General features: G+C 43.0%; 1 protein-coding gene across 2 annotated transcripts in view; it reads right to left on the minus strand.

The window, feature by feature from the left end:
- LOC308188033 (uncharacterized protein) overlaps window positions 1-9,042 on the minus strand; it is a 33,109-nt gene extending 24,067 nt beyond the window's left edge. For both annotated transcript variants that reach the window (XM_080576630.1, XM_080576629.1), the window contains exons 1-3: window positions 6,805-9,042; window positions 6,121-6,304; window positions 2,854-2,940 (exon numbers count right to left, since the gene is read on the minus strand). In XM_080576630.1, the coding sequence (XP_080432756.1) occupies window positions 2,854-2,894 (41 nt within the window). In that variant the 5' untranslated portion in view covers window positions 2,895-2,940; window positions 6,121-6,304; window positions 6,805-9,042. The remainder of the gene's footprint in view (window positions 1-2,853; window positions 2,941-6,120; window positions 6,305-6,804) is intronic.
- Window positions 9,043-12,246: the final 3,204 nt, after the last annotated feature.

A 12,246-nucleotide genomic window follows, 5' to 3' on the forward strand; every position in this document is an offset into this window, starting at 1 on the left:
TGAAAGTTATCTGCATTAGTATTTTAAGTTTGCACTGTTAGAGCACTTCTGAAGTTAATCTCCTGATTGTCCCCACCTACTCTGCTTTGGTTTATACTGTGTAGAGGTTGGAGTAACAGAGCTGGATTCTCACTGGATGAAACTAATATAAAGATGAACACCAAGGGTCCAGCTTCATGAATGCTCAGGATTAAAGCAGGATTAGACTCTACTTCACACAAATGAAAAAAACCTCTATAGGGTGGGTGAGTTCTGATGGTCAACATCAGCTCCTTACCTTCAACTCTTTCAGTCTCCACATCTGATCCTTCTGTTTCACTACTTGCTATTGTAGACAAAGCCTGAACAATTTGCTGAAGGCCAAAAAGTATGTCAAAAGCATTGTGAAGACACAGCTCAGCCCTTCTGAGTTTCTTGTTCTCTTCAAGGTATGTAACAATTATACATCCAGTTATAACTTACTGCATCTCTGTTATAACTTATGGCTCATGCTAGATATAGCCTCATATCAGGATGCGCATCTGCTGTCACCAGCTGCAGCCAGACAAGATGCCCCTCATCCTGTGGACCTGTCCCTCATTTTTCTTTTCCACAGAAAAGTGCCTTTATTTCAATGAGCACTACAATGAAATGGGACAAGTCCACCCACTGGCTTCTGACAAACCAAATTAGTTGTGGATGATGATATAGCATGACTAATAATAGGTCAGCAGTGCAAATACTGTGAGGCCAGAAAAAATATAGCATGGTGATGACAGTCATTTGGTGCTGAAAGGATAAATTGGCAGTATTGCTTTTCAAATGAGATTTATTGACCATAAGCTGAAGGTGAAGAGGCTGCAAGTCTTTCTACTGTCAGACTTTCTTCCACAGTTTAACAAGTATTTGCTCTGTTGTGGAGGATGATTTACAGTTAGTTGAATTATAGTGCACTGATATCCTATAGGATATCAGCATTTCTACTCCTGTCAGCATTTCTATTCCTCTGTCACAATTGAAGGGCCACTAACATTGTCAATTTGCTTTAAAATCTATGTATTTAATTTCTGGTTTAAGTTTAAGGCTGGGCAGCAGGGAAGTCCAACTTTACTTTCTAGCAAGTCCAATATATTTTGGTTTTGTGTTTTTTGTTTGTTTGTTTGTTTTTGTTTTTGTTTTGGTCAGGAAAGAGCAATATTTAAAAAATGTATTTCTGTAAATATTTGGGCATGTACTTATTTGTTATATAGCGAAATTTTCTGAGGAGTTTAAGGACTAGACTAAAATAGCATTTACAGGATGCCACAGATAACTAATCTGTCTTGACTCTTAAAACAATCTCATTAGGCTTCTGCAGGCCTTCAGAAATCTGACCATGTGGGAAAAGGTTTGGGATCTTCAGAGTCTATTAAATCTCTGTATATATCCTCTCTTCCCCCCATCCCCAAGATTTTCCTTTCTGGTAAATAAAGGATAATGTTTATAATAAAGACTCTAATGCATTTAGCACTGTAAAACATTCAAAAGAAAGGGACAAAAAGGAAGCGGATGGGGTGGAGACATTCAGTCATTAAAGAAATTGGGAGTCTTCCCAAGTTAAAATTAATGCAAATGCTCCATTGACTTCAGGAAAGCAAATTCAGGCCATGAACTCTAATTGAAAGAGAGTAAAAGCATATTGTCTGGACAAGACATAGTTGCAGTGTTCAGTTCAGAGATGGATGTTAGTCATTTTAGTATGTTGTGTTCATGAGCCAAACACAGAGCTGCAGTTACCTGAGGGTGAAGTTTCATAAATTTGACATAGTGGCTTACACAATATTCCAAAGAAATGTTAAAGAGCATGGCAGGTAATGAAGAGCTGTAAAGGGCAGGGAGTAAGATGACTTGTGTATACAATTAAACTTGCAAAGGAAATTAAATAAGCAGAACATGATTGCCAGGTTTGTATTTAGCCTGTAAACAAGTTATAATATGACTGTTTGAAGGGGGACTTTCTGCAAGTCCTCCTTCAAAAAACTGATGTAAACTCTTTAACATACTACAAATAACTATGTTCTTGTATTTCCTCTAATCCCGCATATTCAGGACTTGAAACCCTGAGTGAGACACCTGTGGTTTGAAGGTTATTCGTTGAGTTTATCTGTATCTGATGGTCCCTGACATTGCATTGTAAGTTAGTCATGGCTAATTTCGTTATAGCTAGGTTTTATTAGTGTTTTTGTGTTATGACATCTTCTCTTTGAATGAACACTATCCTTAGTGCATTTACCTTGTGTTTACTTTTTTCAGATGCCTATGGTCTAGAGCAGAACTCAATCCTGTTCTCTTAAACAGAGCTGTGAGCACAGGTAATCAGAGAACCGTTTTGACTTCCAGCAATTTCCCAACCACTGTTAACAAAGACAGGAAAAGTGTTTGTAACTTTCCTCTGTCAAATCAAGACTGTGCAATCTCCCTCCCAGTCTGGTGATCTGTCAATTTAATAAGACTGTTTTATCAGACTCCTCTTTGACTGAAGTCTTCAAATTCCAGGCAAATGGAGCAGAACAGTGTGATTTAGAGTTTTGCAGTTAAAGCTCACACCAGTTTAAATAAAGTCCATGATTCTGAAGTTAATTTAGTTCAACAGCCTTTTTAAAAGGATTCAGTTACAGACCGTTGCTGACTTTCTAGTAAGACTCAAGGGAACTGCAGGTAGAATTGAGTTCCTTCAAAGACAGTTTTCTTGGACAAGGTATCAATGGTCTTTATTCATGGCATAGAGTTAACATGGTTTCCATGCTCAAGATATTTTATTTTTGTAAAATTCACCTATGTATATTTATTAAAACATATATTTTTTGTAAAAGATGCAAATTAATGGAGACTTACAGAATATGACTAGTAGAGTAGAGGATGGATAGTTCTTTCATTCCTACTTCATCAGTAACTCATCCTGAACCAAAATCTCAACGTTTCCTGTGAATGGGAGAAAAACATTCATAAAAATCTTTTTCATATTTACTAGAAAAATAATAGTATTCGAAAACTTCCTAGCCAGCTGCTAGCAGTTCCTACAGATAGATCCATAAAGATGGATTGTGTGAGACACTCAGAGGTCTCCCCGGGTACAGCTTTTGGCAGACTGGGAGGTCTAATGCTTTTTCTGATAAGAACCAGCCAAGTGATAGCACCTCTCATTCATATACTGGAGTTTGTGGTCTATAAATAACTTATCTGATTTACATACGGGTAGCTATCAAATGCTCTTCTCTCATCTGAGCAGTTACACTGATACTATCTGGCAGCCACTCAACCACTTAGATGTAAACCCACTGAGCTGAAATTACTTTAATCAGATGAAAAGGGGAAAAGCAAATGCATTAACTGCCAATTCTCCCCAGCTCCTTCTTAAATTTTTCTGACTACATTGCTGTTCCATTTTGGTCAGTTTTTACCTAAGCATTTTCAGTTTCTTTGCCCAGTCCCTTCCTGGTCTGCATTTTCCATCTTTCAGCTAAGTAAGATCATACTGAAAATTCATCCCTTCCCAATTTGCTTCATTGCTTACAGACACCTTCCCCTATTGATAGCATCTGCTTTTGCTTATCCTCTGACAAGCATGGTGAAATGACAAACTTTTGTCTACACAATTTTTTATTTCTTTGTTATCTCTGCTAGATTAAGCCTCATTTTCACCTTTCACGGTGGCTTGTCAACATATGGTTATGAAAGCCCATCCATATTTATTCTCCTGAATTCAATGGTGAAATTCCTCTTGATACCAATGACTGGCTCTGACCCACATGAATAAATCCAGCCCTTGCCTGTCAGAGACAGAAGGGCAGCATCAGTTTAGATAAAGCTATGCCAGGTGCACCCATGCTGCACCTTCCCACCATAGCAGGCCCCAGAAGGGCTCTGAGGTTTAAGGTACCCTGGACCGATGGGGTTCCATGTGATTAAAGAAAAAAAAAAAGAAAGTCATTTTAGTGGCAGCCTAGATGACCCTGGTCTTCACCCTCTCCTAGAAGGGTATGGGTCTCATGGAAGTCCTCTGTCATAAACTACGATAAACCAAGTAATAAAAACATTCTTATTCCCCAATGAAGTCTCTGCCAGGCAAGGTTTCAGTACAACTTGCATTTATTAACAAAACACCAAAACACTGATTTTTCAGACACCCATAAACGTAGCCTCTAAAGATAGAAGAGAGAGAGAAAACACAGTGCGAAGAGGTGAAACGCTTGCCTGGGTTTACTTTATAAGGTCAGATGCCTGACAGAGCATGAACTTTTCATTGACCTCAATTGATGCCCATTTAGGCTTTTAACATTATTGCCGGGAGATGAAATAAAACAATGTCCTGACCCCAGAGCAATCCTGGAGAGTGATTTGATTATATTCTTTTAAATAGCTGAGGAACACCCCACTGGGCCTCTCTGGCATGCACCAGAGAAACCATCCAGACCATGCCATGGCAGCCAAGCAGATAGGAAGCCAGGTCTTACTCAACAGGCACTGGGAAATTAATGGAGCTGGAGTAGTTTACATGTGCGCTTGGTGTTAAGTGGACTGTAAAGATGCAGGAAGACCTTTCTCCTGTTGCAGTCTTGTTCCTCCCCTACATGGGCTTACACAGCTCTCCTTGGCACCCCAGAGCCACTACTGGACCTCCCAGCACACACCTGTCTGTACAGCTCTGCCAAGCGCTTTCTGGCTGGGAGATGAGACTGTTGGCTCTTTTTTCCTCCTCCTGATGTCAGTAGAAGAACCCACTGCCTCTGTGTTTTGGAGGTGACACAGTCCAGGGAAGGAAGGTGGGTGGCAAGTGTTTCTAGAGAGGTATCAGAGAGGTCCTGCTGACCAGTTCACTATTTGACCTGCTCATTCTGCCTCCTGTCTCCTTACAGAAAAATTCTTGTAGGGGCAGCCCCTAGACCAACTATCAAGTGCAAAACCACCACTGAAGTCAGGTCTCTATATCCAGCCTCAACTGCCCCCTTGTCCCTGGTAAAAGTCTAGGAAATCTTGTGGGTTTGGAAAAAAAAAAGTAAATGGTCAATGTCATTTAATGAGAGCAATTTTTCAGCCACCCACGTCTATCAGCTAACTGTAGCCAGACATCAAAAACAAAGTCAAGCCTGAACCACTGATGATTTTGGTCTAACCTTCACCTACAAGGAGTTCAGGGAAGCCCACATGTTTTCAGTCTACATTAATGCCTTCTTCTTGGCTTGCTAAGAGAGCTGCTTTGCTGCATATTGCATCCACATAGCCTTCATCCACAAAACCTGGGTCTCTTTCTGACATGGAGCCAGAAGTTATAAAAATATGTTGGCTTATGGGGGCAAAAAAGCTCATTTCAGGTTGACTGACACAAACATCAGCAGCTGAAATACTCTTTCCAACTTCCCAGCTGTCCCGCATCTGAGAAGCTTGAGGATGTGAAATAAGGGGTCAGGTGTGAACCTTACTCAGGGTAAGGAACAAAAGGAATTATAATCATCATTTAGAAAGAGATGAGCAGCCAAAGGCAGATGAGTTGGAAAGAACCCATCTACCTGCATGAGCTGAAAAAAGGTCACTTAAATAAATCTCATATGTATAATTCAAGACAAAACTCACTGTTACTAAAGAAAGCATAGTTTACTAAGACCTGTCTCTATGATAGGGACTGATAAAAAGAGTATACAAAAATCAGTGGCTATGAATCAGGTCTCTAATCCATAACAGATCAAGTATGTTAAGTTAAAGGCTGCAAAGTCCATCTCTGCTTATATTTTGGACAGTTGCTTACAAAGTATTTTGTCATCTGTTGGTTGTTTGCATACAGCAGATAACCTGATGCTTCAGGGTAGAGCTGGACAAATGGTCACCAGCTCAACATGTACAAATGTACAGCAATTTTTCCACTTTGTAAGGAAAAAACATTCTTTTCTAATTTCTAAATACTAGACAGCTGGCCACAGTTAAAGCACCAACTAGTATTTTTTGGTTAGCCTTACTTAAACACATATTTGTAATTTTCAAAACCTAAACTGTAGTTACAGAGTTATGATGGTATCCATTACACTGGTGCTTTTTTATCATTATTAAAACTTCTGCCCAAAATGCTGGCAGTATTAGAACACTTCAGCAGCATATAATTTAACTTACCTCACGTCCAGAGTTGAGGGTGGTCCCTCAGATCAGGTCCAAGGTCACCAATGGGGCAGGTTTGCTTTTGCCTTTGGTAGGTTCAGTGTGACTAGGGGAACCCAAACACATTTCTCATTTATCAGCTCTCCCTCATCAGCCCTGTGTGGCCTGCATCACATCTCACTCTTGTGGGGACCATCAGCTAATGGCAAATCAAAAGAGTTAATCACCATCTTGCAAATCAACCTGCAACGTTCACTTTGTACTAATTGCCAGGGCCAAGGCATTTATCACCCTTTGTGTCAGATACGACACAACTATTTTATTTTAATTTTTTTTTTTTTAATGTAAAGGGGTTGAGGAAATCTATTTCCATCAAAGCAATGCCAATACCAGTCTTAAGCTAAATGCAATAACCATGCCCTCATTACTGAGGGCTCTCAAACACTTTGCATGCTGTTGAACCTCATATTACACCTCCACTTGGTGGCAATTGTCACAGAGGGGGCAGTGACCTGCTTCCTCCTGCTGCAGAGCTGAACAAGTGGGAGGCTGGCCCATCACAAAGGCTGAATGCAGCAGGGCAGAGGCAGGCGCTGGTAGTCCCATCCTCCTCATGAGCTATCTCACACCACATAGAATAGCATCAAACAGCCCAACTTCTTAATCTTCACTTTTTATCACTTCCAAGTTCATATTTACCTATGTGACATTTAATCAGTCTCTTTCAGTTATTGAGCACAATTCCAGGGAAGAGCCCTTCGCATGCTTCTGGGCCCAAATTCTTCCAGAGAGCAGCCAGCACTTGTTGCAGGAGGGGAGGGGAAGTCCCAGCTTGCTGTTGTTCAAAGTCCTAGGACTGCTGATGGGACAAGCCAGCTCTGCCACTTGTCTTTTGACACAAGCAGTCTCCAAATTTCTTCTGACACAAGAAGAATGTGATTGTAGCATGAGTACATGGAGGAGCCATGACAATTTGTGGCATGTATGAAGATAGTATTGGTGGGATATGGAATTTGTCTGGGAAATCTGTCTGCAAGTGGTTCAGGCTCCTTGAGGTGGCACCTCACAGCCCTACCCCAGTGCCACCTGCTGCAATCTGTTAATCTGGGACCGTGATGAGGGACTGGCCCTTTCCTTCAGCAGCACTGGCAAAAGTGTCACCAATGATTGAAGCTTGCAAAGAGCATGGCAGATCCCTCAAATAGCCATGAAGGCCTGCAAGACAGCAATAGATACCAGCCAGTTCTCTCTTTGGTAGCACACACACACAGAAACACACAGAAAAAAAGATCCGGAAGCAGAAGCAATAAAGTCTATTTAAAAATAAATAAAAAATAATAAATACAATAAATAAAAATAAAGTCTATTTAAATCTTACCATACACATTTATTATTTCTTATAATTTTCCTGTTGACATCTGTGAGGCCAAGTCTGATACCAACGTTGTCTCTGGGATCTGCCCATATAGATGTGCTCACATGCTGCTCTGCATTAGCCATGGTGTGCAGGGATATAACCTGGACCCTCTGACCCATGGTAGATGAAGCACGATTCAGTCAAAAATATTGTTTGCCATGAATGAAGGAAGCTCAGGGACTCCCTGCGTGGCCTGTCTTCCAATAGGGAATGACAAAGTACCATCCCAAATGAAAAAAACTTACATAAAAGGAATTTTGAGTCTTCACTGTTGCCCCATATTGGTTATTCTATCTCAAATTGAGAAAGTACATGGATTTAATTGTTAGAAATAAATTTAGAAGAGGGTGGCCATAAAGTATCCCACATAGGTGAGGTGTCCATCCTGGTATAATCTGTATGTGACATAGAGTGCTGAGGTAAAATGTTTGGGATATGAAAGATGTGCCTCTGGCTATCTACAGTGATCCCAGGGTAGGTTTTCTTTCTGCAGCTCTTCATGATCTCTTTTGGGTCTGGTGGATGTGTTTAACTTCAATTGCTTAGTTTCAAGTAAACACCCAGACAGTGATAGAAGAAAAAGAAAAAAAGAATGTGGGGAGTAAAAATAAGAAGAGGGGAAGAGAGTCCATTAAAGGGAAAGGAGGGGTGGTATATGAAATAGGATAAGGTGAAAGCAAAAAAAGGGGGGCTCATTACAGAACAGATAGTGCATTCTTAGCCACAGCAGGAATGAAAAATCTTTCATCAGATCAATGATTTTGGAGACTTGGTGGGTGTACTTTATGTCTCTCTTGTCTAGGAGCAGCCATTTCCACACAGCCTCACACCTCCTGCACTCACCACAGGCAGCAGGAAACAAAGACGCTGAGAAATCAGAAGTGATCCTGGGAACAGCTTTGGAATTTGCTGCAGTTGCAGACCAGGGAGGAGTGCTCAGCATCTGACCATACGGGTAATTTGAGGGAAGGGCATCCTCCACAGGCACGCAGGGTGGCCCGGGGAGCCCCCGCTGCAGTGGGCAGAGGCTGAGGTGCGCAGAGGGCAGAAGAGGGTGCGGGAATGACTGCAGGTAGGTTTGAAACCTCAGGCACACCTGGGGCTGTGAGGCATAAGTCAGGCTCTGGTCCCCTCGCGCTTTCCCTCCTTAGGAAAAGCAGCATTTGTTCACTGGCTAAGTGCACACTGGCCAACCAGAAGTGGCTCTGGCATTTTTATCAAAACTGTGCTCGTTTCAGGCTCAGCCAAGAAAGAACAATCAAGTGCTATTTTCAAGGGTGACTGACTGCAAGCCCTTGGAATGAGCATCTCTAGGAGACCTCATCTGACATCTTTTAAAGAGCCAGCAAAAATCCCAGCGGAGGAAAAGAACTTTTTGTTGTTGTTGTTTTGTTTTGTTTTGTTTGTTTGTTTGTTTTTGGAAAATGGCCTGTTCCACAAATCAAAAGGAATATATTTAATTAGTTCGGACTGCGTGTTAAATGTACTGAAAAACAAAAGCAGATCAGCAGCCAACGGATTCAAACTTGAACCTTTCTATTGAGAACACCTTTAAAATAGGAAGACATAGTGTCAAGATGATAGGTATACCCACAGCAGAGAAAAATTCAGAATGCTTTTATAAGCAGACTTTGATTTAAAAAGAGGAAGGGGAAGGGGAAGGGGAAGGGGAAGGGGAAGGGGAAGGGGAAGGGGAAGGGGAAGGGGAAGGGGAAGGGGAAGGGGAAGGGGAAGGGGAAGGGGAAGGGGAAGGGGAAGGGGAAGGGGAAGGGGAAGGGGAAGGGCAGGGCAGGGCAGGGCAGGGAAAGGCAGGGCAGGGCAGGGCAGGGCAGGGCAGGGCAGGGCAGGGCAGGGCAGGGCAGGGCAGGGCAGGGCAGGGCAGGGAAGGGAAGGGAAGGGAAGGGAAGGGAAGGGAAGGGAAGGGAAGGGAAGGGAAGGGAAGGGAAGGGAAGGGAAGGGAAGGGAAGGGAAGGGAAGGGAAGGGAAGGGAAGGGAAGGGAAGGGAAGGGAAGGGAAGGGAAGGGAAGGGAAGGGAAGGGAAGGGAAGGGAAGGGAAGGGAAGGGAAGGGAAGGGAAGGGAAGGGAAGGGAAGGGAAGGGAAGGGAAGGGAAGGGAAGGGAAGGGAAGGGAAGGGAAGGGAAGGGAAGGGAAGGGAAGGGAAGGGAAGGGAAGGGAAGGGAAGGGAAGGGAAGGGAAGGGTGTGGAGGAGCAAATTTATTTAATATTGATTCTACTGAATTCCAACAGCCTAGTTTTAAATTCCATTTGGAATTACCTCAATTCATTCTGAACCCCCCAAAACTAAGTTAAACTTCGTTCCTTAGCATCATTTGCTTGTTTTGAGATGTGCTTAATCATCATGCAAAGACTAGATTAAAAGGCTAGATTAAAATATTCACTGCGTGAATATTTTTTCCGGCTACTCTTACAAGTAGCATCCTCAAAATTTTCTAGCAAAAATGTTAAATGAAACATATATATATGGATTAAAAAACAAACAAACAAAAAAACAATGAAAATATGATTTTCTGCATTAATTATTATTTCTGTGCTGGTCTAATACAGCACACAGAACGCATACAAAATATGTGATCATTTTTCCAGACACCACAATCTCAGACAAAAAAAATGCAGACAAGACACTTCAAGCAAGCTGAGATCCGTCGGTCCTTTGTCCATTTCTGTAGAGGAGAAGTCAGGAATCTTTCACAAAGCTCCCTGAAATAAGTCACAGTGACATGATGTAACAGGAATTACTACCAGGGAGGATGTGGAGGAATTTGTGCTCCTCTGAAATGTACTGCAAGGACTTTGAGCCCCAGTACATAAGCTGCTGTGGACGGTGGATTGTGAGCCCTGGGACTTCCCATAGAGGCAGCCCCTGGAGAACCTGGCTGCAATGGGGTGCCAGGGTCTACAAGGAGCTGGGCAGGATGCACTTGCGCTGCTGGGTGCTGCTGGCCACCAAAATTGGTGCACATTCACAGCAGTCCACTGGGGTTGGACTGGGAGCGACCTGGAAACCAGACCTTAATTTATCTGCATGTGGCAAAATCTCACTCCCATAACAGCCAATGTCTGGGGGTGCCCCTAACTGGTGTGCACACAGGGTCAGGTCCCAAGCAGCATGGCTCCGCTTACCCAGGAAATGAGGCAATTAGGCATTTTACAGCAGTTTGCAAGTAGACTCTCAAATGCACCTGGGGCACAACAACCCCAAGCAGCACTACAGGCTGGGAGATGAGTGGTTAGAAAGCTTCCTGGCAGAGAAGGACCTGGAAGTATTGGTTGATAGTCGGTTGAATATGAGCCAGCAGTGTGCTCAGGTGGCCAAGAAGGCCAACAGCATCCTGGCTTGTGTAATAAACAGCGTGGCCAGCAGGACTAGGGAAGTGATTGTGCCCCTGTACTCGGCTCTGGTGAGGCCGCACCTCGAGTACTGTGTTCAGTTTTGGGCCCTTCGCTACAAGAAGGACATCGAGGTGCTTGAGCGAGTCCAGAGAAGGGCAACGAAGCTGGTGAGGGGTCTGGAGAACAAGTCTTATGAGGAGTGGCTGAGGGAGCTGGGATTGTTCAGCCTGGAGAAGAGGAGGCTCAGGGGCGACCTTATCACTCTCTACAGGTACCTTAAAGGAGGCTGTAGCGAGGTGGGGGTTGGTCTGTTCTCCCACGTGCCTGGTGACAGGATGAGGGGGAATGGGCTAAAGTTGCGCCAGGGGAGGTTTAGGTTGGATATGAGGAAGAACTTCTTTACTGAAAGGGTTGTTAGACATTGGAATAGGCTGCCCAGGGAAGTGGTTGAGTCACCATCCCTGGAGGTCTTTAAAGGACATCTAGATTTAGAGCTTAGTGATCTGGTTTAGTGGAGGACTTGTTAGTGTTAGGTCAGAGGTTGGACTAGGTGATCTTGTAGGTCTCATCCAACCTAGACGATTCTGTGATTCTATGCCATAGAAATACATGCATGCCAGGTGAAACCCATCAGGACAAATGCCAGGGACATCCCTGCAGGACACTTAGCATTCAACTTCACATGGAAGTAACTTAAAATATTTTTCTTTCTCAAAAGCCTTGTAGTGCTATTAACTGGTCACTCATGCTCAGTGAAACAAATTGTATTTAAACATCTTCTGATGCTTGCTTCTGGAAGGAGCTGTATTCAGAGGTGTACCTACATATCAGTTGATTTAAGGCAGCCACTGCAGAACTGGTGGCTTTGTGCCACTCTTCAGAATTATATATTAACTGAATTCGCTTTTCAGTGTATATGCTTTTTTAGCTGGCTTGATAGTCAATATTTTAGTATTGACTGTCATCCACATACACCTGCTACAGATCATTACAGAGTCACTGGATTAAATCTGGAAACAACTCTATTTTAATTCCTTTATACCAGCATGGATGTGAGAACACAACTGCACTGAACCTGCTTCCCTAAGAAGTGCCACAGTCTGCCACATGCTGGTGATGCTGATATGACTCAGTCTGCCAAAAATTCATCTTGTGCCATGTTTTTCACTCCACCCTGCATTGCACAAGGCAAGCCTTCTAACGGGGGATTTCACATAGGTCATGTTTGCAGCACTGATTGAATGCATATGTTCAGTCCATGAAGCAGTCCTGAGCAGAATAGGCAAAATGGATGCTGTAATATTTTTCATGGGCCAAAAACAGGCGTAGTGTGATTTTGTGGCTGAGACAGGAACACATCAATGCTGCACTAG

Source organism: Anser brachyrhynchus, assembly GCF_964034855.1.
Source record: "Anser brachyrhynchus genome assembly, chromosome: 1".
Lineage (NCBI taxonomy): Eukaryota > Metazoa > Chordata > Aves > Anseriformes > Anatidae > Anser > Anser brachyrhynchus.